This window comes from Idiotropiscis lumnitzeri, chromosome 8 (genome assembly GCF_059441095.1).
Source record: "Idiotropiscis lumnitzeri isolate Australia: NSW breed Sydney's pygmy pipehorse chromosome 8, RoL_Ilum_1.0, whole genome shotgun sequence".
Lineage (NCBI taxonomy): Eukaryota > Metazoa > Chordata > Actinopteri > Syngnathiformes > Syngnathidae > Idiotropiscis > Idiotropiscis lumnitzeri.
In genome coordinates this window covers 12,129,660-12,156,814 of record NC_142398.1, presented here as the reverse complement: position 1 = coordinate 12,156,814, position 27,155 = coordinate 12,129,660, and the positions used below count along the sequence as shown (strand labels likewise).

The following is a 27,155-nucleotide window of genomic DNA, read 5'->3' as shown; positions in this document are numbered from 1 at the left end:
ACAAAAGTGAAGCATGGGCTATTTATAACCTTTTCATTGCATGCATACCTAGTGCTATTTATATTTAAAGTATACTTTGACCCTTAAATATATTATCTAAATATACTATCTATCTATCTATCTATCTATCTATCTATCTATCTATCTATCTATCTATCTATCTATCTATCTATCTATCTATCTATCTATCTATCTATCTATCTATCTATCTATCTATCTATCTATCTATCTATCTATGTAGCTAGTTTAGGTAGCTCTCGTCCTACATTTTCTATCGTCCTTAATTAATTCGTTTGAGTGAATCTCTGTGCAACACCTGCAAATCCCGCCTTCCATCATAATAAATATCGACGGTGATTGGCTGTTGTAGCCCTTCTTCCACGCAGCCGCCAGTAATTTCAGTTGGCGATTGGCTGGCGAGTTGTCAATCAGTCCCGTTTGTCCACGTCGATTGGCTCGCCCCTCTTTCCGAAGGCTGCCGAACGCCAGCCATTCTAAATGATTTCCTCGTCGTGATTGATGCTGCGGTTTGCACGGATTCCCCTGTTGAGTCTGTGGCTGTGCCGCTTTGCAGTTATGTTTATTTCCGCTGATTTCAAACTTAAATACATCTAAACGTAAACACATCCCCGGCTGCTATAATTCGGTTGGCTCGATCGCTGCTGTCGGGGCTGGCGGCACCGGGGAGGATGGCCCAGCGTTGGACGCTATCTGAGCGTGTGTCTATTAAATGAAGATTTTAATTAGCGGATAACACTACCGGTTTTGGTATTTTGCCGTTCCCGTTGCGCGGAAGACTAAGACTGCACCATTGGTATGGAAAAACGCGTCTGGTAAGCGTTTATGCTTTATGTTTGTATTCATTCAGCTAGGTGACAATGTTGTTGCGAGACCACCTTGACGGTTTGTGTCAAATTGCACTGCGAAAGTACAACACAGGCCCACTTAGCTAAAACATCGACGGATGTCAACATAAATGTTCGAATATCCCACTCATTCTCGTAATATGATCATTTACATTCCGTCGCGTGTCCTGTCAAACAAGGCAGCGACATTAAAGTTCATTAGAATGCCCCGTTTATGCATTTTTATTGCGTTATTATTAGTGGAAAAATAATGTCGTATGGCCATGTTGTGTTGTCCCGCTTTCGTTTTTCGCTGTTACACAACCACGCTGCTGTCGTGGGAAGCCGGTGGTATATGCACTCCCTCCCGGGAGGAGATGTGTCATTTAAGACCACAGATGTTAATTCCGCCTCAGTCGTGGATTGACTGCACGCAGCGTGCTGGCCTGTTCGGGTATCCTAGTTACAAAGCAGGCCAGCACTGATATGGGAGCTGAGCTGTCATGTTGGTGACTAGACTAGTCTATTATGGAAATTGTGTTGGACCAAGCATTAGTGGAGGTTATGCTCCGCTTTATTAAATAGCTGAGCTATTTTTTACTTCTAGGGAAAAAAAGTGACTAATTTGAGGGACTTTTTTATGTGGCTTAAGTAAATGGCATAATACTGTACTTTGCAACTAATTTGGAAAAGAGCGTTTAGTAAATGAAGGGCCACTATTTGAGGATAGTCAGTTTGTTTATTTTATACTTTGAGGTAAATAATATAAGAGTAAGAATGCACACCACTACCTACAAAAATGTTTGCATTTACAATTTCAAATCTATGTATAATTTTCTGCAATATGTTCCCTCACAAGTCGAAACACATGGATGGATGGATGAAAATAGATGGATTAATCTTTTTAATTTTTGTTCCATGAACGCAATATTAATCAGGACACTGTGTTTCAACTAGTGGGCGCACGTAGAACATGTTGTTGAAAAGAAAATATTTGCCTTGAGTGCCCCTTTAAATTTACGCTATTATGGAAATGATGAGCCCCGGAAAAAGGTTCAGCACCCTCTGATTCAACTATTCGCTGATTTTTTTTTCCCAATATTTTTAAATATATATTTTTAAAATTAGTTTTTCCCTCATTTCTCTTCCAATTTTTCATGAAAAACAAAGATTAATAAGCGTTTTCACGATTTCGCCCACGCCCTCAAATAGCGGGGTCCACTGTATTCATATTCATAAGTCCAGGTCCTGAGAGGGAAATTCCTGCAATCTATTATAACCTGAAAAACTTTGGCAATCACTCATCCAGCTGACACGTGACTTCTCAAAATATCTCTGTTCCAAGGGTTTGCTCACCAAGCCATTGATCATAGTCAGTTGGCTGTAATCTTGTCTTTAACCTCTCACTGAGTAAGTGATGACTATAATGAGATGATTCTCAGGCTTTTCTGTAAATCCTTGCAACTTGCAAAAGGCATATCACACGTTTTAGTCCCAAGGGAATCAAATCTCTATTTGACTTCCTGATGATCTTGTTTATTTTTTTGTTTTAAGTACTTCAAGTCTTCTTGATCTGATCCCATGGGCACAGATCTAAAGACATACTACTCTTGTGACTCACCCCTTTGGTACATTCATTCAGTACTTGCCTCTACTCTGGCCTCATAATACAGCCATGTGAGAGTTGGAAAGTCTTTGAGATGAGCTATCAGAATTTTGCATGCGCGCATCCATGAGGCAATTTTGTGTATTCAAACCTGTTTGCAAACTCTCCGACCATAGCCACCAGTCAGCAGATGAGGATGATTGACCTAATTATACACTGTAAATGCTTTGAAAGCATGTGATGACATTGAGAAGAGCTTACTAAATGTTAACAGATTGTTTTCATCTAAAGAAGGAAACAAAACTGCCATAATGGTGTCCAAGGTAAAACTGCGTCATGAAAACATTGCACAGGCAATTTTGACAGACAAGATTCAATGCGACTATACTTGTTTTTTTTTTTCCTCCTTTATTTCTTTTCTGTAGCCAGGAGTGGCGCTATCGTTTGTTTCAACTGATTTGCTGACCCTAATTTGTTTGCAAATCAGTACGTTATTGTCCATCACTAACCTACACTAATGCAGTTGTGAAATCATAATTACAGTAAAATATTTGTATGAAAAACATTTTTGCGCCCTCAAATATAAAACAGCTGTGAGTGTGACAACATCATCTCGGGCTGTTGTTCAAACTAGTCTGTGCACTGTTTGTTACGTTGTAATATGCTGAACCAGTACTGTCCATAATGAATGAAACGCTGGCTATCCAAAAAGACCTTTGGTATGGAAATTAATGCGATCCTAGCATTGAAACAGGAGTTCAGTACATCTCAAGGGGTGATTCCACCATCAGAGTAAAATACACGAATTATAATTATTTTGACCTGTAATCAATCTTGGAAATGTAGTCAAATTGCCAACTTGTATTGTATTTATTCCACAGTAACGCAAATCGTAAAAATAGTTTTTAATCTTTAACTATGTAAAAAATGTGGTACAGGACATTGACTCCGTCAGTTTTTTGAAATGGTAAACGGTCTTTCACTTGGCGAGCGCTTTTCCACCTATTAAGGCACTCAAAGCACTTCACGCTGACTGACATTCACCTACTGATGGTGCGGCATCAAGGGGTTCAGTATCTTGCACAAGGACACTTCATCATGGTCACAAAGACCGGGGATGGAACCCACAACCTCTAAGTTGGGAGATGACCGCTCTACCAGTGAGCCATGCCGCCCTTTAGTGTATTTTTATTTTTTGCAACTCCAAATAGACACTTTGATCCAAAGAGTGGGCCACCCTGACTCGCTGGAGGCTTGCCGGTGTTGTTCTTGAGCGCCGTGCCGCTGCACTTCCTCTCCTTTTGCTGACACAGAGAAGCTTGCTGAACTGCCCCCGAAAGCAGCAGCTCTTCTCTCGACATGATTCTTCTGGTACTCCTCTTTTCTCTCTCCCCGCAGGCTGCACTTTTGTAACTGGATCTGACAAGCCCCGTAGACTGTACAATGACTGGATTGTGATGTCCTGCTTCTTGGAGCCGTACCAATATGCAAACAGTGTCCAAATAATTAGATCGAAATCAAGAATGGCTTATGTAAATGTTTTGGAGGGACGTCAGTTAAACTCTCTATTCAACAATTTCTCTTAGTTTTTTCACATTATTCATCGCCAATTTAAGTTGCCTCCTGGCATCACCACTAGTTCAAAAGGTCAACTGAAGGAAAACATTTAATACAGTACATCTAGGTTTTGGTCACACAATGTCGGATAGGTCATAGTCCAATTATCCGAGCTGGGTACTTGACCCTTTTTTGCCAATCAGTCCCCCGCCCTCCCGGCCGTGTTCTTGGTACCGTTCTGGCCTCGACCCTCCAGCTTTATTCATAAAAATTGTACGTCCCCGACCCCCCGAAAAGAAACAGTTACACTGGACTATTATTAATTTTTTTGTGGCGAGGTCATTCCCAAATTAATCATCATGTACAACAGCCACTTGAACAAAAAACTAATAAATTCCCAACAGATGCCTACTTTTTTGCTCTCAGGAAAAAGGATAAAAACTGCAACTTTGAAAAGAAATTATGACATGGAAATATTGTATATCCTTCTGTAAGTGAGTGGACGCCATAATACGGTATAAAATAATACTGTAGCTGTTAGCATGTCCACCTCACAATACTGACGTTGGGGTGCAGATTTTGACAGTGAGGTTTTTGGGCTTTTTTTTTTTTTTTTTTTTGGAGTGTTACCCCACCAGAAAAGTCGGTTATGGTTCCAAATTGCTTAATCGAGCAGCTCTACCGTCTATCATATTTACCACAAATTCCATGCACCTCTACCTTCCCTTAATAGAGTCTTTGCAGTTGAGTAAATATGCTCCCAGCCTCTATAAAAATGGTGTTTATATTATCCGTGTTTAAAACCTGACTGCAGTAAATGCGGAGACGTACTGTAAATGAAAATGTTATACTGCTTAGTGCAATGTATGTTATGCTTGGCTAATTGCAGTGTCATCCAGTTTAGAGCTGCCAATAGCCCTTCATGCATCACATGTGTCATTTTCTGATAAATGGATGATTCAATCTGCTTGGCCAAGATTTTTAAGGTGATAAATAAGCATGTCAGTATTAGCACTTAAACAATCCAAACAACTACCACACAGTAATTGATGGATTTGCGCTGCTATTTCCAGTCCATTTCCGCTCACAGGAGCACTCATGGGATTTTATTATCTGGAGAGTGATGCTATTAACTTAATTCAGCACAGGAAATCCTTTGCCGTTGTAAACATGAATAGTCAGTAATGGTACCAAAAATGGAGAAAAGCTTCTCATATTTGTTTTTGGTTAAATAGCGTCAAAGCAGTTCAGCCATTCAATCTAAATCATTTACACATTTGTGATTGTCAAGTTGCGAGTGGACTGCAAGCTGTTCTCTGGGTTAATCGGTAGCCATTCCCAGTGTATGGAATCATGACTCGCGCTGTCATTTACTGGAGTTCTCAGATGCAGTGTCGAAGAACATAATCAAATGCTGTTAATCAATACATGTCAAGTTACTTATTTGTATGTCCGTTCATCAAAAAGAGTTTCAAAGGGCTTCATAATACAACAGTTGACAAAGATTTGAGCCATCTAATGGTCTAAGCCTCTCAATCGAGCACAAGTAAACTCAAAATCACATTTGTGGGAGGAGGTGAATCTTGAGAAGAGCAGAGACCGCAGATGAAAGGTTTCCCCTTCCAGGAGAACAGCTGTAATTGATGCAGCATTGGCAACATTTAAAAAAAAAAAACCGTTGTGCTGTACAATATTAACAAAAACACCACAAGAGTCCATTAAATGAGTTGGCTCATTCGGTCATTGCAGAATTCTGCATTCTGAGGAGGTGGTCCACCTCAGATCTTGCCCATGTCGGTCAGACCAGAATCCACCCAGCATAAGCATAAAATTCCCACATTGCCACCGCGCCCCTTCTTCAAGCAGTTGAGAAGGGGGCAAACATCTGCATTACTACCGCTGGTTAAAACCATTTCACAAATAGCAAAGTCATGGAAAACAAAACAAATCCTGCCCCTGTATATAAAAGGACACTGAGCAATATCAGACCAAGCAGCTGGTTCAAAGAGAGTGGTCCGAGAAGGTGAACTGTGTTAGCAGCCAAATATGAACAATGTAATAAAGAGGTCGTCTGGAGGCAAGGCTGGTGGCGTGCCCTTGAGCCTCCCTGTGCCCATGGACAGGTGGGCCGGGGGGAGGAGCTGGCACATCAAGGTGAAAATGGTTTCCTGCTCAGGGGAACATTCAACTTTGACTGCCTTACAGTACATATTACAATTTGAATGAAAAACATATCTGAAGGACCACTAAAACTGAAGTGTCTTTGCACTGTGGCTGTCCACAATTCTGTCAACATATCGTCAACTGACAATCAGAGAAAAGCTCTTTTCCTTGTCCTTACCTAAAGTAGAACAATAACCCAATCGAATTATTTACACATTGAATATTAATGCGAAATGTAACTGTCTTACATACCAGACATTTAAGACCAAGTATGATAGCTTCATCAATGGCATTGTGGTTATTTCCTACAAACACGATTAAAGGACATCAAAGATTATTGTGAAAAAAAAAAAAGTGTGGGATGTGTTTGTTTTGCCAGTTAAACATGTTAAAATGTTACATAAAACATTGCCTTGCATATCTACTCAACATTTTATAGTGGCACCAATTTGAGATGAAGATGAGTCTAATTCAATTTCTGTTATTTTGAATGAGCCGTGATATATGCTAAATCAGTGGTTCTCATCTGTGGTCACACAGGGACCCGCATTTTCCTATTGTTCCGAGGTCGTGACCTATATGAACAAATTTCAATTTAATTATTTCAATTTTAAATATCACATCCAAAACACACACACAGTTTATGATATTTTTAAACACTGTTTAGGAGTTTGATTTACTGCCCAAAGCATATTGCTCGTCATGACATCCACCAACCAGAGACTGAGTTGCATTGTATTTTGTCACAGCATAAAGAAGTTGCTAGAATAAAAGGAAGTAACACTACTTCTCCCTTTCTTTGTATTAATAAAGGCCATTTATTTATTTGTTTGCTTAATTACTTATTTATTTATTTTAGTAGCTGGCCACGACCCACCCAAAATGAGTCTGTGACCCACTTCTGGTTTCCTTTAAGATGCGATAAGATAACGTTTTATTAGTTCCACAATAGGGGAAATTTGCAAATGAACATTTCAGGAAACAATACAGAACATTAAGGGTTGGAGCGGAGTATTATTATTTTATTGGAAACGAGTTGATGTGACGGAGATCAACAGTGCCAGTGCCCCAGGCTGCTTGCCAGATGGGATCTATGAGAGGCTTCTCTCCACCAAGGGCAAGGATTTTGTAAATCAGACACATTTTGTACTGTCATCTGCATGCAGAGCACCGGGAAAAAAAGCAATATGCTGTATAATAGCGCACGACAAGTCACACCTAGCCAGCCGTATATGGATGTAGAAACCAATATTAATCATGGACTGCGACTTGTGAGTCACCTATTAACTCATTTGTCGAGACGACCACACCACAAATCTTACGGGCGGGTTTTGTTTTACATTTGAGTCATTGTGCAGTCATACACAGTCATGCTCAGAACATCTGGGCTTCCTCACTTTGCCCGCGGCCTTCACAGCGTCCTTCAAATAATGAAGTGCATTAGCAAGCGCGTATCGCTCTACTGTAGTCATGCTTGATTTACACATTTCACACTCTGGCCCTGACAATGAACAGTCCTTGTTGTTGTTGAGATGTCTCTGAAGGGCTCACGCCACTTCTCTGACAAAGCAGACCGTATTTGAAATGTAGAGCTTTTGTCATTGGCTTGTCTCCTGTTTCAAGATTTCTACTTCCTGATTCAGAGCTTGTTTGTTTCAGCGTCACATAGAGTTCTGCCTCAGTGAACAACCACTCTTGTCTACTCTTGAGTATGATAAAGATATCGCAGCTCTAGTTTAGAACGTAGGATATGTCGATCATGTGATGTAAGTTGTTATGCCGTATTCACATTGCTTAAATTTGAATGTTTTGTGGCAAAGAGATTTTCTAGTACCCGGTGACGAGGTTTCCTGCTACAAAAGTGATCGGTCTCATTGGCTTGTTAATGGCTCTTTTGATTGGGCTGGCTGCTGCGCATGAATGCATCCCTTGTCCCTTGCCAAGCACTGTTTTCTGTGTTTACGCTGTTATTGCACTACTCTGCTTGCTGTTTTTTTTTTTTGCTTTCTTTGTTTTGTTGTGGAGTTTTGTGTCACATGCTAAGTTGCGTCCTCTCATTTTCTCAAAATGCATTGCCTTCAAGAGCCTTACAAAGCAGTGCACTGACTTGTCATAAGGATTGTGTTTGACAATGCCTTAGACTACTGATTTTGTTTTAGTAGTAATATTGTTGAGAGGTGAAGGTGATGCTTATGCAAATGGTTTGACGTAGTTTTCAAAATATAGTGGACCCCATGGGCCCTCTCACACTGACACCTAGGGACTATTTAGTGTTCAATCAACCTACGATGCATGTTTTTGGAATACTCCAAAATAAAGTGCATTAGAGTAAACCAGCCAACTCGTCACGAACGCATGAATTACTGTTTCAAAGTGCTGTTGAGAAAGGAGATACTTATTTTAGCCAACTGCCTGAAATGGAAAAAGATGGATTGAACAACATCACCAATTTGCCGGACCAATTTTAAATCATTGCTCTGTTAAAGACCCAAGTTCCAAACTGTTGGCGTGAGATAAGGAGCCAGGGGGCCCAGTTCATCAGGATAAGAAAAGCAAGGGCCACTAGGACCAAACACCATAAAGTCTGTTTTCATTTCATTGAAATTCAAGAAATTTAGCGTCATCTTGGTCTTGATTTCCTCCAGACCAGACAAAAGTGGCTTCAATAAGAAAGCGTCTTTTTAGCTCAGCGGTACATAGCTCTGATAGTCATCTGCACAGCAGTGGAAGGAAATACAATGTTTCCTTAAGATGGAACCCAAAGGAAGCGGATACAATGAAAACAACATAGGCCCCAAAATTGAACCCTGTGGAACACCGTGCGATAATGGAGCAGTGCTGGACTCAGAGCAAATAAGGCTGTCACAATAACTTCTGTCGGCCAAATGGCATCTAAACCACTCAAGGGCGCTACCACGAATGCTAATTTAGTTATTATTTTTGCCTTGAATGAGTCACACTTACTGGTAGTCAACGGCAACATGCTCGCCTCTTGTACGTGGCTGCCTGTTTGTTAAATCTATTCTGAGGCTAACTGTGGACGGAGAAAATTAGAGCATTATTTGTTTTGATTTGCATATTTGAATAGTAATCACAATTCTGGCTACCACACACAAATTAATCTGATCGACGTCAACACGGTCACAGTGAAGAGATAACAAGAAGTACAGCTGGACGTGGCGGAAATGAAGATTTTGAGGTTTTCTCTAGGAGTTATCATGGTTGAAAATTAATGAATTAGAGTATGATTTCCTGGGAAAAGTAATGTCGTTAATGCTGTTTGTAAAACAGTGTTACACCCATCACTGGTTGTAATGCAGATACTTTTTTTTTATAATCTAATACAATAGATCAATTGAAGGAGTTGTGCCTCCAAGACTATGTTTGGGTCATCATCAGATAAATGCAGGCAAGAATGATTGTTTTTCTCTAGAATGTGTGAAATGATCACATGAACCTTTTTATAGCCAACGCATGTCTGCGTAAAAAATGGATGTATCAATGGAGAATTAATGGGCCAGATTGAGGAAAAGCCATGTGCTGAAGTTGTTTAACTTGAGCAAGAGGAATGTTGTGCTCAGGGTACAAATGCCTTAAATAACCTGGTGAGCAGTGGAGCACATAAACACGTTTAACATTCATTAAACATCCCATGGAAACAATGATGTAATCATCTTCGTGTTCCCTTAACTTGAAATGTTTTGTTTTAGTGTGAAATGAGTTTCCATTAGTAACGAGACTAAAGTCTTGTGCTTTTTTTTTTAGCTCCCAACTCGCATTATAGCAGCTTTTCTTTCTTTTCGATAATTTCAGAGTAGGTTGTTTTGACTGCACTGTGATGACTCGAAAAAAGGTCTTGCGTGTGTCTGTGTGTTGAGTCACTCGAACATCATTTCTGTTACTTCATCTTTGGAGATATCGCGTCAAGGCATCTCTGCCAGTGTGTCTGGTTTACGCCAATGTTTACAACTTTCCGTTCAAATCAGCATCATATATCATTGGCTCGAAAAGGCTTTGGCCCAACAATGGGGAAAAAGAGGCCGGCGATCAATATTATTTAAAAATATCACTTAAAACACATGAATTACCAAAAAATCCTTTGTGCCATTGTGTTCATTTTATTTATTTTTTAATCAACTCAACTGAAGAGAGTACCAGGCATTTTTTAGGGGTAACATCTCTCATTCGGGGGAGTAGTGGAAAGTGATTGTTATCATTTATTCAGAATAGGAAAGCAGTTTCATCAAATAAATCACAAATTTCTCTATACTAGGTTTAAAGATCCCTGATCCTATTGGCCCTTCAGCCATTCAGCTGACATCCTGAGGAAGGAGAGACCAGAGTGAGACGAGGAGTTTCCACTTGCACAGCTTGCCACGTCACAGTACGCGTCATGTCTCTACCGAGCGGCAGCCCAGAGAGAGACGGCGCTGTCCTGGCTCCCACGCACCTAGACTGCCCGTCTTCCCCTCCTGGTTTGGATCCAGATCCCCTGTCCACGGGCAGTCCAGTCCTCAGCCCAGACTCCTCTTCTCATGATGCGGTGCTGTCAGCGCCTGCGGTTTCCCCGGCGGACTCTGAGAACCTCAGTCCAGATGAACTGGAGCTGCTGGCTAAACTAGAGGAACAGAACAGGTGACATGATATGTTGGATTGTGTACAGTGCAAAGGATAACAATAAATTCAACACAATACGTAACGTAAAAATAAGTGTTACGTTTGAAGTTTCAAAGCAGGTTTTAGGAAGAGTATTATGGTCCCGCAGAAAAGAAAAAAATGACACATGGCTATGACAGTTGAAATGGTAGAGAATTAAGTGGGCATGCTGTAGGGTTTTATTTAAAAGTCTTACTCGTCACTCTTTACAGAATAAGAGTGATTGCTGTTTGTGCTTCTGTGAGAATTTTGTCACAATATTGAGATTTATTATTTTTTTTTATTATTACAAATTTGTTCTTGACAATAATTTTCACTAAGACTCATATTATCATAAATGTTCATGTAATCTGATGTTTTTTTTTCTTATTAATTTCTATTAGGAACTTTTTCTCCGAAAATTAGTACGATATTCTTTTGGTTTTGCAAGTATTTCTTCTTAAAACAAAATTATACACTTAACTTTACATTAACTTTTTGTAAAAAAAAACAAAAAAAAGAGACCATGTTATTAATAATGTTGAATTTATCTATTACTGCAAGATTGCTGGAGGCAGATTCCAAGTCCATGCGCTCCATGACGGGCTCACGGCGCAACAGTGGCTCCTCGCTGGTGTCGAGCTCCTCAGCCTCGTCGAATCTGTCCCACCTGGAGGAGGACACCTGGATCCTTTGGGGCCGGATTGTCAACGAATGGGAGGAGTGGAGACGCAAGAAGGACAAGCTCCTCAAGGTGAGTTGCAGGTTGAGCAAATTCCTGCTGACTGCCTCTGTTTACAGTCAGCCGCCCTTTCTTTTGTCTCTTTCATAAACGAGTAAGTCAAGTGTTCTCTGAGTGTGCAACTACAGTATGGAGCCAAAGGAAATGGTGACCTTTCTCAGAACAGGTGGAGTCTAGCCATTCTTGGAAATCTTGTTGATTTTTCCAAGTATATTGCCAAACAAATAGCCTCCTCCCTACAGTGACAAACAAAATAAGTGATTTCCATTACCATGGCAATATGATCATAATCTGGAGGAGACGCGCATCATCGAAGGCAACAAATGATGATGATATACGATCTAAGTGCATAAAATTAGCCTCTCTGTCGCATTAGCCTTTGTGTGTGCTGTGCTGCAAAAGAGGAAAACCTCAGGGACGGCAAGATGGATGAGAGGAGGGACAGCCAAGTGAGTCAGGATGAAATGAGAGCAGAAAAACAAGCAAGGGGACATTTTAGCGCACGAAACAAGGACGGAACATGACACGGGCTATGGCATGACGGCTCCTCAAAAAACAAAAAAAAAACAAAAAACATGGATCCTGAAAAGGGATACAGATTAAATAAGCTTAAGAAGGCCATTGATTGTGTTAAATTTATAGTGGAGTCTTAGTTAGTCAGTCAATCAATCAGATTTTGTTTATAGAGCACTTTTCATCCATAAAAATGCAACTCAAAGTCCTATGCAATAAAAACACCTAAAATACAACATTAAAAGAAGACCCTCCTGTCCCCCACCCACACACACACACACACACACCCCTACGCACACGCACGCACACAAATATACCTGTAAACCTGTGTTAAAAACTACTTCTGATTCCCTCTCAACTAGTTTTCCAGTTGATGTCAGCAACAGCATGGCAAAGCTCCTGCAGACACTCTTCAATTCAACACTGGTATCGAAAAAGGATTTCAGAACATTCAACAATCTATTAATCCATTTTCTAGTGCTTTTCTTCATCACATTTATGGATAGTCCTCAATGAACCTAACATACAAAACCCTGAACAAAATTAATTGTTTTTTATCATTGAAAACAAAAGGCTTGTTTGTTTTTGTCTGTTTTCTGTCTTCATGACTAAGAACTGCATTAATCTGTGGATGTGTCGTCCATCCAGGAGTTGATCCGCAAGGGCATTCCTCATCACTTCCGAGCCATCGTATGGCAGCTGTTGGGCAATGCCACGGACATGCCGGTGAAGAATCAGTACTCGGAGCTGCTCAAGATGTCGTCCCCGTGCGAGAAGCTGATCCGCAGAGACATCGCCCGTACCTACCCCGAGCACGAGTTCTTCAAAGGTCAAGACAGCCTGGGCCAGGAGGTCCTCTTCAATGTCATGAAGGTAAAAACACATCACTGCTTTTACATTTCTGTGATGTTTGACATTTAGGAAGAGGCATGAGTGCTGTTTTTTGCAATCAGGCCCTAAATGCCCGTATTAATTTTTTGGGGGCCAAAATATGTTGACAAATCAATTTAAATATTTCTTGGTAGGATGGTAGGATTTATTTTTAGTATATATTTGTATTGTTTATACTGCACATAAGTTCAGTGCTTAAGAAGTGCAGTCCACATTTACACATTATTCTTTCATGCAGCATGAAAAGTTGAAGCAATAAAGGCACAACTTTGTTTGCATTATTATTGTATTCTGGCTTTATGACTATTTATTTATGACTTACCGACTTATACTCACGCCACACGTGTTTGGTAGTAGTGAACGCTTAAAAGACTGAAGAAAGTCAAAGTGCTTAGTAAGTTAATAACTATAATTGAAGTAGATTAAAAAAACAAAAACAAATCTGTCTTTCAGATTAATTAATGCTTCATTCGCTTTATTTTTGTATGAGCCTATCCTATAAAACCATCCATCTGTTATCTGAAATGCTTTATTTATATTGTTATATACAGGACATTAGGGGTGATGCCATATTAAATCGCAATTGCAACATTGATGAGGAAAAAAAACATTTTCTGTTTAAAATAAAAAAAATAAATAAATAAAGGGAAGTGAAAATTCTTTAAAAAAAAAATACAGAAAAAGCTAATTAACAATGAGGACAGCAAAGCATGGGAAATTTGAAAGCCAAAAGTCCTCCCCTCAAAAAAAAAAAAACACTCAAAATGAGTTAAAAGATGGAGGAATGACTTCAATTTTTTTTACATTAATGGTAGAATTATAATTACTGCTAATATAACGTATTTACATTGTTTGAAAATTCTACAATTGTGCTATGTATAGATATTGGACATTTTGAAACAACTGTGAAATGGAATTGGCTTTTTTTTGGGTTAACTACTCAGAAAAAACGAGAAGTTCCTCTTTGAATTTGTCTTTTGGACTTGGCATGATATTCCAGGTGTTTTTAAAAGATTTTTTTATATGTATCGTAAATGTTTTTCAGGCATACTCCCTTGTGGATCGAGAGGTGGGCTATTGCCAAGGCAGTGCGTTTATTGTTGGCCTGCTGCTCATGCAGGTAATGCCCCAGGCTAATTTGTTTCACTAGCTGTAGCGCCGTAATAAAGCAAACCAGTAGTGTGTGGTAATAGAACTTTCCACTCACACTTTTGTGCCAGATGCCCGAAGAGGAGGCGTTTTGCGTGTTTGTGCGTCTGATGCAGGAATACCGACTGCGAGAGCTCTTCAAACCCAGCATGGCTGAACTGGGACTCTGCATCTACCAGTTTGAATATCTGTTACAGGTAAAGCACGCAGGAGGGAGTTACATCCACTGGAGGGCAGCGAAGCTTTACCACTTGTGGTTCTGACGGCTGCTTAAAAATAACTGTGCTATTTTTTTGTCTTATCAGGAACAACTTCCAGAGTTGAACGTCCATTTCCGGTCCCAGAGTTTTCATACGTCCATGTATGCTTCGTCGTGGTTCCTCACGCTCTTCCTCACCTTTCTCCCTTTGCCTGTCGCCACGCGCATCTTTGATATTTTTATGTATGAGGTAGGAGGAGCTAGAGGATTTATTTGTTTGTATTGACTCAGCATATAAAACCAAGCTGTGTGACCTTTCCGAAGGGCCTCGAGATCATTTTCCGTGTGGGCATGGCCATTCTGCAGTACAACCAGACGGACCTCATTCAGCTGGACATGGAGGGCATGTCACAGGTTAGCAGTCCCCGATGCAGAATTTATGCTATGGGGATGGCTAGAAAATAGAGAAAATGTACATACAATCAATAATTGGTGCCCGTTGAAATGCGTCGTGGGTGGATTTAAAAAAAAAAAAAAAAAAGTTTTTTAAATTTTTTTTTTTTTTTTTTTTACAAAGCCCCAAAATTCTTTCAGAAACCGCTGATAAATATTCAATATACATTTTCCACATAAAAAGAGTCGAAATTAGGGGGGGAGGGGTAATTGTTTTTGTGCACTGGTGCCAAAAATGAAAACAAAAATTTAAATATTGGGATTTTTTTATGTAAATTTTTTTTTTAAATGTTAATATTGGAATTGTTTTCATTTTTTTTTTTTTTTAAAGTCAATTAACATGTTAATCTGCGTTTACTGAACCACGAGCATGCAGGGGTCAACTGTACAAAATAAAATACTGGGCTCACATTCATGTTTTGGAATTGGAATACAAAAATGTTATATTTATGCCAAAGTGTTTTAGTGAAGGTGAGTTTCTTCTATGATAATCTGCAATATTCTTTACAACCACCACTTTCAACACTAGCACCACCACCCTGTCACTCCACCAAAACACTGGCCAATACACATGAATGTGATAATGTTAACACCACATTGTTAAAAAAAAAAAAAAGTCACTCATCCTCCATGCTTTCCACTAGTTGTATCGGGGAATGTTTGTGCATGGTATTTTGCGCTGCCGCATCGCATTGCCGCGACTAAACATGATGCGAAGATTCAAGTTGATTTTGCGTCCGCTGTCAACAGAAGTCTCTAATCATCTCCTACATGGCAGCGAATAAGATACACGTCTGACTTGTATCGTTGTCACAAAACAAGGACAAGGGGAAAGGCGGAGAAGTATATTTGCATATATACGTAAAATCAAGGGTGTTGTGTACTTACAACGCCGCAGCTGCAAATGTGTCCGATTTGAATGAGGGAGCATCTGTGCATGTCTCTAATTGCCCCTGTTCCCCGTGTCTTCCAGCATTTTCAGAAGGTGATCCCCCACCAGTTTGACAGCTGCCCGGACAAGCTGATCCTCAGGGCATACCAGATCAAATACCACCCCAAGAGAATGAAGAAGTGAGGGTCCTTGTTATGTCATAGCCCGGGGCGGAAAATTTTCCAACAAAACACAGAGCCAAATTAATTATTTTTAATCATTTAAAATATAAGCCCTTGTTGTCTTTCTCTGTTTTCATCAGACTGGAGAAAGAATATACCACCATCAAGAACAAAGAAATGGAGGAGCAAATTGAGATCAAGGTGTGTGTATAAGTAATTGATGAATCATTATTATCTATTTATATTTATTTGATGATTTGTTCTTCTCCGGGTACTCCGCTTTCCTCCCACATTCCAAAAACATGCATGGTAGGTTGATTGAACACTCCAAAATGTTCCCTAGGTGTGAGTGTGAGCGTGGATGGTCTTTGTGTGCCCTGCGATTGGCCAAAAAACCATTTCTGGGTGGACTCCGCTTACTGACTGAAGATAGCTGAGCTTGGCTCTTAAATCTGAAAGAATATTACTCTCATCAGATTTATATTTCAGCCTTTTCTTGAAATTACCTTGTTTTAACATTTTCTCGACGTACTACTACTTGGTTAAAAACATTTTCTTTGTGGAAATATGTTTTTAATTTTAGATTTTTTGGGGTTTTTTATACTATTATATGATTTGTTTTTAATAAATAAAAAAAGTTATTACAGTAATGCCTTGACTTGAATTTTAATTTGTTCTGTGACCATGCTTGTAATTCTAATCATATCTCAAAACACCTCTTCGTATTGAAATGAATAGAAATGCCATACTTCCGTTCCAAAAACCCGTTCCGAACTCTTAAATGCACATGTCCGTGATATTGTGTGAAGAGAAAGCACCACTTTGTGTTCCATGTGGATGTCAGGAAGTTCAATTTGTGAACCCACTTGGTAGTGAACCGAGTCAGGTGACACCCAGAATTCTTCATGTCCATCTCTTCATCAACAAACAGCTTTGTAACTGTCTACTCTTGTCTTCAGCGGTTGCGCACAGAAAATAGACTGCTGAAACAGCGGATTGAAACCCTCGAGAAGGTAAGAGTTTGTTCAGTGTTTTGGTACAGACAGTATTCTTTTTTTCCTCCTCGGCAAAATGCTATTTTCTGACTGATCGCCATGCTGCCTCTTTTTTCTTCACCTTTTCTTTTTCCCTCTCCCACATATTGGTTCGTCTTCCTTCCTTTGTTCTACTTTGGGCTCTCTTTGTGGCCTCTTGTATCTCCGTCTTGTTGCGTCCCTTCATTGCGCTGTAGGAGAGTGCTGCTCTGGCAGATAGACTCATCCAGGTAGAGTACTGAATGAACCACTTTCCTGCTCACCTCACAATCCTCTCTTCTACAACAAACTGACTTCTTGCCCCGCTTAGCAAACCTGCATGATAAAGATTGTTTTTACTGTCAATACATTCAGTTCCCAAACGTGTGTGCATGTTCATCTATCGTATTAAATGTTCATCATATTGTACGCAATGGAGATTGTGTTATGAAAACTTCTGCATGTGGCATGTAAACACTTTAACCATAATATGATGTCAAAATTGGGATTGAAGTACACAAAATATTTGGTAAATGTTTGCTTTCGTTATGAGAAGTTAACTTTGCCTTTCATTAACACCAGTATAGTACACTGCATGTTTTTCTCACTTTACACATAAGGAAGGAAGATATACAGTTGAATTTACAAGGTTGAGTGCAGTCTGTACTAGGATCTGATTTGTTCAGATTTCAAAAATATTTTTAATAATCTGTTCCAGAGGCAATGTTGTACATAACCTTTTAACATCCGTAAAGGTAATACAATTGTAACAAACAAGTTAACATGTTAAAACAAAACACTTTCCACACTAGCTTAACTTTAATGACGAAGCCGTGACAAATGTTGCGTCAGAGATGTGCCTCCCTAATCTCATTCTTGAAACATAAACCCCAAACTTGTGCAAGAAGTTAACCAGGGGTAAAAACACCACCTGTGATTATAAAGGATATTTGTAACATTACTGGATTTCATGTCGCGGCATCTTGGGTTGTCGTGGCGCCAAAGCACTCGATAACTCTAGACACTGCATTTGGACATGCTGGAGTCCGCCTAGTTTAAAGTTTCAGTTGTACACTTTATTCTTCTTGAGCACATCTGCCTCACTGTTTGATCGTCGACCTTCCGAATGGCATTCCAAAATCTTCAATTTCTACGCATTCGACTGCATGTTATTATTTTTGTCATTCCTCCTCACTTAAAGAAAGAAAACTCCCTTTCTCCCAAATAATATAACCATTCCTATAAATCTTGAACATGTGCCATGCAACCAAGTTACCCGTAAGCATGACAATATTATTCACCCCTTTACCTACATGGACATATGATTTGAATCTCAGAATTTCATATTTCAAATGCTGTTCTGGTATGCTGTTTCAGGGTCAGGTGACCCGGGCACAGGAAGCTGAGGAGAACTATGTGATCAAGCGCGAACTGGCGGTGGTGAGGCAGCAGTGCACCGCAGCCAGCGAGAGTCTCGAGAAGGCGCAGGACACCATCCGAGAGCTGCAGCAACCAAAGGTCACCACAGGAATCAAAGTGCAAACAACTGTGCATAAAACAAGAGAATTGTGCATTGAACCAAACTATCAACTTAATGCTAATGCGCAATGCAAAACAGCGTAGATGCATATTCTGCTCTTGCCCTTGCCATTTTTCAGAAAAAAAGTTTGAAAAAACCCATTTAATCCATATAAATTTAATCTAGTGAGGTGCACGCGAGTCTCTCTGCATCTTCTCATTTATATCTCCAGAATGTAAAAATAAGCAAATGTCAAACTGATGTTTCTTTTATTGTACCATTACGTTGATTCTGTTAAATTAAGCACCAATAATGACTCCATAATTCATCTGAGATTGTGCCCAACACCCACGACTCGAGTTGACTCACCTCCAGGCTCTAACTGTCTTCTTCGATAAACAAAAGCCGAGATGGCCAAAATGACAAATTGTCTCTTTCACTCACGCCATGCTTTTTGTAATTTGCCTCAAAGGAAAGCATCAGTCACGCAGTTTTCAGTGTTACGCTGGCATGAAAAACTGGCTGTCTGTTAGCTGACATTTCCTGGCATTTTATCAGTGATGCAAGTTTGAAGACAACTATTAGGCACATTAAAATGTATACTCTATTGTAACCTCAAAATGTTTGGCCTCAGAATTTCTGGCTGATATGCAAGGAAACTTTATAACTGTTTCCAGGATCTTTTTTCTTATCATAAAAGAAAAATGTAACACAAAAATAAATCTGAATTTGTGTTTCCCGTTTAAATGTTTCACAAGTGTACTCGGCCTCCATTTTTGTTTTTTGCATCAATTCAAACTGCCCCCAAAATAAATCTAATGTTAAATTCACAACTGAAAATTAATGAATTGACAAAACAGACAAGACTCACATGATCCTAGCTAAAAAAAAAATATATATACTGAAAAATATAGAATATTGTAATTGTAAATTTGATGGAGGTGGCAAAATGTTGAGAATTTTTTTGATTTTCCTGCCTTTACCTGCAGATACCCTGTTGCAACTTGTGATGCAGTGCATTGGCATACAGTACGACTAGTCTGTCTCTATAATTATGTAGAGTTTGTCAACAACATTGCTTGTTGTCTGTAAACATGCTGCAATGCTTCTTTTAGTACACGGAGCAATTTGTGAGCAGTCTGCAGACAGAGCTGGAGCAGTCCAAGTTGCGTGAAGCTGAGCTGCTGGGGGCCATGAAGGAAATGCAAGACAAGGTGCTCGATCTAGAAAGGGTGAGCATGCAGAGTTAACACCAGCACAGCATTTCACTGCATTTACATACATAGATGGAAGATATGTTTTTTTTTTGTTTTTTACTCAATTCAGAGGAGCAGCTGTTTGCCTGATGAAAACAACATGGCGGCTCTGCAGGAGGAGGTGAAGCAGATGAAGCTGAGAGAGCTGGAGACACTGCGCTCCTTCCGAGAGATGCAGGACTCGGTCACAGAGCTCAACCAGCGCTGGCAGGTAAAACCCGCTGTTGTTTATCTTGTGGGGTGTTCAGAGAAGAGTTTTTTTTTTCTATTGTTTTTTTTACCGACTTGTCATGCATGTCTCAGCAGCATCACATGTCCCGCAGTGGCACCACGGGTGGCGGTGGCAGCCACTGGAAGGAATCACCAAAGAAGAACGCCATGAATGAGTTACAAGATAAGCTGATGACGGTCCGCCTTCGGGAGGCGCAGGCCCAGGCTGAGCTGCGAGAGGTCAAACTGAAGGCTGTGCAGCTGGAGAGCCAGGTCTGACACATCCATCCATGAAGTTTCAATACCACGGATAAAATGTAGTCAGCTGACTTTGAGCAAGCGGTTAGTTCACTTTCACCTCCTGTGTTCTAGAACACAATCCACAGCAAACTGATTGGGCGGCATGAGCAGGAGCGCTCCGCCCTCCAGGATCGTCTCCAGATGTTGTCGAATCAGAACAAAGCTCTTCAGGCCCAGCTCAACGAGATGAAACGGAAGCAGGCCGAGTGGGACTGCAAGGTGCGATGAGACGGGTGGTGGAAAGAGAGTCACTTGGCAGGGATCTCATGGCTGATACAGAACTGGCCTTAATTAAAAACGGCAATGAAAGTGTATCATAGTCATGTGGATGACCAAGTGGACATTGACCCCTCCCACATTATCCTTTTGGCAGAGTAAAGAGGAGGTGATGGCCGTACGACTGAGGGAAGCTGACAGCATGGCTGCCATGGCCGAGCTCAGGCAGAAGATAGCTGACCTGGAAATACAGGTGAGGCTTTTGAAATACTTGTTCAGTATTGACTGACTTCCCCTCCTTTATTGGCCTGTCATACACAAAGATTCTCTGGACCTTTGTTAACACCGCAATGGCCTACAGAACCTTTTTGCCCTAGCAAATACGAAGAGTTAGTCTATCAAGCACCTCAAGTGGGCTGCCTTAACTGTGGACCTTGACCGTGCGCCCATGTGTGCGTTTCAGAAGGAGGAAGGGCTGATCCAGGGCCAGCTGAACCATTCGGACTCCAGGCAGTACATCAACCGGCTTCGGGACCAGATCACTGAGCTCAAAAATGAGGTCAGGCGCACTCACAAGTTTCAACCTTTAGTTGAGATGAAGCACTAAGAAACGATCTTTTAAAAATGTCATTCTAAATGTGGCACAAAGTAATCTCATACAGGAAGCTGGCTCACTGTCTCGCGTGTTACTTCTGTGCACATTGTGTAATTGATTCTAAAACAAATTTCAGTCTATATGTTTTCCATATGAATCTTCCTAGGAATCCAGGCAACTATTTTTATTATTTAATTTTGAATAAAAAAGATCATAAACAGAAGATGCAAACATCACACAAAAGCCAGAGGTTAAAATTGAACCCCAAACTTTAAAATTGTGCCAGGTTGCCAGCACATCTCTCACATATTTCTCATACAGTTAATTTAGCTTCACACCAAACAGCGCTTCCACCCACAAACATTTCCACTTTTGTCCGTGTTGAAACTGCTTTGCCTCCTTTTTAATTGGGTCGTGTCATCATTGAAGTTCACTTAACGCATGCCCTTCTTTACTTTACCGAGTCACTCTGACACTTGCAAGACTTTCGGTCACTTCATTAGGTATGCCTGCTCAACAACACAAGCCTTGTATTGAAAACTGAAACATAATGTTAATGTTCAGTTTTGAGAGCGAGTCAGTGTGTGAGTGGGATTCTCAACCGGGGAGGTGAAGTGAGACCTTCCTGCTCTTTAGCGCTCCCCACTCCACCCCACCTTTTTCACCAAAGCTGTGGCTCTACGAATGAGAGCGATACTTTAAATGAAAATGTCTTTTGCAAAATGTCACTACCGCAGTTTTGATGGGTGACTCATATGTAAAGTGCTGATGCGGTGTGAAAGAAATTCCCAGATTACAGATGCTTCGATACGTAGGTACAATCACGCTACATGGCCTTAAACAGTGTTTTTGTTGTTGAAAATAATTTTTTAAACCTGTAACTGATATTAAAGACCCTCTTTCTTATTACTTAGAAATGCTGCAATAACTTTTGCCATTGGTTTTTGTTTGTGTCCTCTGGTACATCTCAAAGAATTTCTGTGTTGCGAGAAGCCAAAGCCCCATCCATCCATTGGTCCATTATCTGAGCTTCTTCTCCTCGCGAGGGTTACAGGCATGCTGGAGCCAATTTAGGGTGTCCAATCAGACACAGGGAGAACATGAAAACTCCACACAGGCAGGCCGGAGCCCGTGTTTGAATTCTGCAACACTGAACTATGAGCCCTGGGGAACATGCTTTTTTTATTTATTTATTTTTTTTGCCGTACTACAATAAAGTGTAATTGCACATCCACTCCAGTAGTTGGCACTGGCGCTCTCCTGGCCCTTTGTGTGCCGCTAGTAATAACTCTACGGTGTAGGTTTGCTTTGCAACGAAAATGCTGTTATTTATAGTTGCGGCGAAGAGTGGGTGTTGATGGGGGGGCAGCAATTGTTTTCTTCTTGGTAGGGGGGCGTACCAGAAAATAATGTGAGAAGCACTGGTGTAAGCAGATCACATCATGCCAGAAGTAGCGCAACATACTAAATAATTTTCCTTAAATTTGGCTACATTTTGGATTTTGCTAGAAGGAAGGCAATTTGGACGCATCTTGTTGTAAAGTAAATATTGACAACCTCAAGAAATGAGCGCAGCAGCGTATGTGGCAACTGCACATGAATGATAAACACAAGCATTCTGCATTTTCTAAGTGTACAAAAATAAAATGTGACTTCGTCATTGTGTTTCCAGATCAGGCTATTGCGAGGCCAGAAGGCTGGGGCCCCGGGTTCCAGGCTCACCACCATGGGCGCCAACTACCAGGATCTCTGCCTGGCCAGTCCCGCCTCAGCCGAGGGCGACTACCTGAGCTCTGACGAGGACCTCCTAAACAGCCCGTTGCCCCCTAACGCCCTTTACCCGGCCATACCGGGACCGTGTCACCCCTCCGCCCGATTGGACAGCGAAGGCAGCACAGACAGCGATGCGGAGGAGCAGACGCATCCGGACCCCCCGCAGCTGTATGGCAGCATGGTGTGCGCAGAGGCCATGGAGAACTGAAGACGTTCATGGAATAGTAGCTCACCAAAGTGAGTGCATTCCTCCCATTTTCTTTTTAAAATATTTTATAAATATCATTTCATGGGTCAACACTGAAAAAATGACACTTGTCTACAATGTAAAATAGTGTACAGCTGGTGGCAGAGAACTCAATTCACAGTAATTGGTAGTTCGGCAAACACTAAATGATTCAGCAAAAAACGAGGCTCCAAGCTTTTTATTGTCACTCTGTCAGACTTCAAAAAAAAAAGGAGAGAGAGAGAGAAGTACACATTGTGTGTTTAAAACACGCAAATAACTAGGTGCCTTAAGTACCTGCCAGATTAATGCTAACATAATGCAAGATGCCCTTGACAAATTCTCCATCCACTACTTTTGCTTTGTTTGCCTGTTTTCAGTGGCGGGGTCTGCACGTTCGCCGCTGGTATTGGCTAGCTGTTGGAGCTAGCTGGACCTAGCTACTTAAAAAAAAAAAAAAAGAAGAAAAAAAAGAGAGAGAGAAGACGAGGAAGGCCTTTTTATACTCTTTATTAACTTTATTAACTCAAGGCTTGTATTTTGTAGGGTGAACAATGTTGAGCTTGACAGCTCTGCAGTAATAAGCTCACCCTCAAGCATTCCTGGTTGGTCCAGAAAGACGCTTCATGCTTGGAGGGAATTCAAAAGTCGCACTCAACAAAAAAAAAAATATCCATACAGATTTGCTTTTGGCAGGAGAGTAAGTTGGAAAAGATTAATGGCATTTCCGTTCATTTCAATCAGAAAAGATAAGGATGTTTTGAGTTAGAATTGCGGACACGAAACAAATGCAAAATAAGTATCTCATGGCACCATTGTCCTCACTTTTTGTGATTACGTATTCTTAAGGAATAATAAATTCACGCTGTTAAACATGCTGTTCACTGACCACATTGTCGCAAAGTGTATTTGTTTTTCAGGGTTGTCCCATAAAAATATTTGAAAATATTTTCCAAAGTGTGAGCGATGAACTCCTTCTGTGAGCTACTGTAGCTGCGTGAATCCCTGCACTCCGCAAGCTGTCCTCGACTCCAGTACAATATCCCAACCCAACACACAAATTAGACTGACATGGACCTGCAAGGCCGCTCCTCCTAAATTGATTGATGACGTGCGATGAGCTGGCAGCCCATATCAAACTCTCCTTCCTGATTGAGTTAGAATATCCAAGAACACCGTTACGTGGGCACATCAGTCTTGACTGCCTTCACACCAAAAGGTCTATCAGCTGTGCGCGGAGCCCTCTCATGCTCATCAAAAAAAAAAAAAATGCCCAAGGAGCTGCAGAGTAACATACATCACCAAATGGCGTCCTTGCGTACACCCATCTCCACCATTTCTACATTTTCAACAAGTGCGGGACGTTCAAAGTGCAAACTATTGAAAAGAAAGGAAGAAACTCGACATTGCCAAATCGTTTTTTTCTTTTTGTATTTTAAAGTAATTTATATGTTGTGTAATTTATTTTGATATGATTTTTACTATCAAGTGTCAAACCATAGGAGTATGTCTGAGGTACCGACAGAGGCATCCCCCCCCCCTCTCCTGTATGCGTGTGTGCCAACCGAGTGCCACCACGACCGTTGCCTGGCTGTGTGCCGTGACGCAAGGTGAGACGCTCCATGTGCTGCTATCATGTTTCATTTCTGCATACTGGGATGTCACCTCTCGTCATACAGTCATCGTTGCTGTCTCATTGTCAATTAACTGAAACTAGCTACGCGGTGTGCAAATGGATGCTAACATTAGCATATTTTTCATATCAGATGGGCCTACTAATGTAGTCAGTTGAAATATGAACTATTTACTCAGTATGTCATTAAGATTTCAAATGGAAAAGTCGCTTTTAAGTCGAGATTGAATATAAACAGGGTGTCATATGTTCTGCTTTTTGCACTACACAGAGAAAGTGGCGAGACATTCATTGAAAATAATGAATTGATTTTTAATTATTTACTTTCCTTCATATGTGATCGTCCGCCCACGGCAAAAAATTAAATTGGATCTTCCCGTAACAGCAAAAAAAAAAAAAAAAGGGTTAAAGAGGATGTAGTATTGCCAAGTATACTGTTGCAAATAACAGCCTTTTAGTGGTAATCGCCGCATGTCACAAGGCCACTCTTGCCACTGGAATCCGTGTTACCAGTGTTGTAAAACTTCCTTCTCTTTCTTAAGCTTAACCAGACTGTAGAGACTGAGATTTTGCCCTTTTTATCGTGAGCCAATGCTAAAAAAAAAAAAAAAAAGTCCTTTGAATTCACTTACTATGTGCCATTCGTTGGGCATGATTTAAATTGCGTGAAAATTTTGAGAAGGGGGGAAGAAAATATAGTCAACCACATTTGAATCATTTGCAACATAATATATGTATGTTCAATTTAAGTAAATTCAAAAGGCTGTTTTTTTTAAAAGTGTCAGTTTTCAGTAGGCGGCCACGGTGAATAGTGGGTAGCAGTTCTGCCTCATTGTTCTGCAGTTCTGGGTTCAAATTTCGAGTCTAACCTTGTGTGCAGTTTGCCTGTTCTTCTTGAGCTCATGTGTGCCATTTCCTAACTGTTTTAACGCAATCAAAGAGGAACATTTATTTCATTATGCACGAGTGCGCTTTTTATTTTTGCAATCCCGTTTATTATTTTTTTTTTTCCCTTCAACCCTTCAACTCAGATCGTGATGATTACTACTGTTACGTTCCAAAAAAGTTTCCAACCTTGAAAAGTCATATTGGAATGATAATAGCACTTGTTATACCTCAAATGCTAAATGACGCACTTATCCAGGTCGTCAGTCTTGTTTTCTTTACTTTTGACTATCATGCGAAAAAAAAAGTAATGTATTTTGATAACAAGTGAAGACATAGCTAGCTATCGAGTCACGTGAGAAGCTGACCTTGCAGTTTATACCGTCAACAAGAAAACCAGAACATTTTGCAAATTTTTTTTTTTAATCAACTTAACCTTGGAAGGTACAAGTGGGATATTTTCTTGAATGCAGAATTGGAATTCACATCGCTTATAGTCATTAAATTTCGTTTTTGTTTGAGAGGCTATCAAAGCACGTCTGAAAAACGCAACGTTTGTCCGTTTTGATTTCAAGGCGTTGAACAGTCGCTTCAATGAGCATCTCAATGAAGAAGAATTTTGTGGAAAATGATTGAAATTGCTCAGTTCAAAAAGTGAAACAAAAATGATTTGATGAGTACGGTATACCTTGCAGCTAACGTAAAAACGCATTTTATGAAGAATGAAATGAACCTTTCTACAATATTCAAATTTATTGAGGTGCTCCTGTAAATAGGAAAAAGAACGTCAAGCACAATTCTGCGGTGCAACACGGGCTCATGACTTCAAAACATTTCATTCACTGCCAAAGGCGGCATCACTTCACATTTCATTGTCCAATTAGGACTTCTAAATTCTGAAAATCCTAACACGTCGTCTGTGAACGACGGTGCTCTGAGGTGACTACAACTACTGTGACAAACTTATTTTTTCTACTGAATACTGGGCAATACTTGCTTTATGACATCATTTCGACTACTGCCATCCATCTGTTTCCCGTCCTGATCATACATCAGTCACGTGCCATAAACATACGTCCGTAGTCCTTCCACACCTTGTCGCATTTGAACACCTTATGTAGCAAGACTTGATGAAGGCAACTTAATGCGATGGCACAGTGGTCGCCAAACATTTTCGTCATCCTCCTCCCTCCTCCTCCTCGCATTTCGCCTGATGTACTTGTTGCAAACGTTTAATACAACCGAAGCTTCTATAAAGTCAAGTATGGTGAAAGACATTTTCGTGTTCTGTATCTCATGATTGAAAAATACTGAATACAACTTTGACATTGCACCTTTGCGGAGTTTTGCTTGTGTTTTGTTGCCTCTATTCAAGATGCAGAAATTTGCAAAATCATAGCCTGTAGTTTGAATATTGTGAGGGAACTTGATTTATTTCAGTTGCTCATTTCAAAAACTAAAACTCTTATCAGTTAAAACCCTTATTTTTTTATTGTTTTGGCGTTTGCTGCTGTACTGCACTCAAAAACTTAAATTTCACCATCTCAAGAAATTTTAATTTTACATGAGGAAAAACCAAAAATATTTTTAATACAAAAAATTGGCCCTCTGAAAAGTTTTTGTATAGTATCGGGGGGGCCATCCAGGACACATTATATTGTCTGCTTTTTTTAAATAACTATCTTGTATTTGACTGTAAATTGTTTTTAAAGTGATATTAATG

General features: G+C 40.3%; 1 protein-coding gene across 4 annotated transcripts; it reads left to right on the top strand.

The window, feature by feature from the left end:
• Nucleotides 1-466: 466 nt before the first annotated feature.
• On the top strand, nt 467-26,770 carry evi5l (ecotropic viral integration site 5 like). Of its 4 annotated transcripts, none has more exons than XM_088302262.1 (20): nt 467-833; nt 10,445-10,806; nt 11,371-11,560; nt 12,710-12,934; nt 13,998-14,072; nt 14,173-14,298; nt 14,407-14,550; nt 14,625-14,714; nt 15,727-15,824; nt 15,947-16,007; nt 16,766-16,819; nt 17,038-17,070; nt 18,197-18,337; nt 19,454-19,570; nt 19,665-19,805; nt 19,901-20,077; nt 20,177-20,323; nt 20,478-20,573; nt 20,784-20,879; nt 22,588-26,770. In XM_088302262.1, the coding sequence occupies exons 2-20, from the start codon at nt 10,565-10,567 to the stop codon at nt 22,894-22,896; spliced, it is 2,562 nt and encodes an 853-aa protein (XP_088158388.1). In that variant the 5' UTR covers nt 467-833; nt 10,445-10,564; the 3' UTR covers nt 22,897-26,770. The 4 variants fall into 4 exon arrangements, with proteins under 4 accessions (XP_088158388.1, XP_088158390.1, XP_088158389.1 ...); XM_088302261.1 differs by having other exon boundaries at nt 468-833; nt 19,898-20,077; XM_088302264.1 differs by lacking the exon at nt 17,038-17,070.
• Nucleotides 26,771-27,155: the final 385 nt, after the last annotated feature.

Coding starts and splice junctions, on each gene's coding strand:
- evi5l (XM_088302261.1), top strand. CDS start 10,565: ATGTCTCTACCGAGCGGCAGCCCAGAGAGAGACGGCGCTGTCCTGGCT. Junction 14,073..14,172: donor TTGGCCTGCTGCTCATGCAG/GTAATGCCCCAG, acceptor CTTTTGTGCCAG/ATGCCCGAAGAGGAGGCGTT. Junction 16,008..16,765: donor AGGAGCAAATTGAGATCAAG/GTGTGTGTATAA, acceptor TCTTGTCTTCAG/CGGTTGCGCACAGAAAATAG.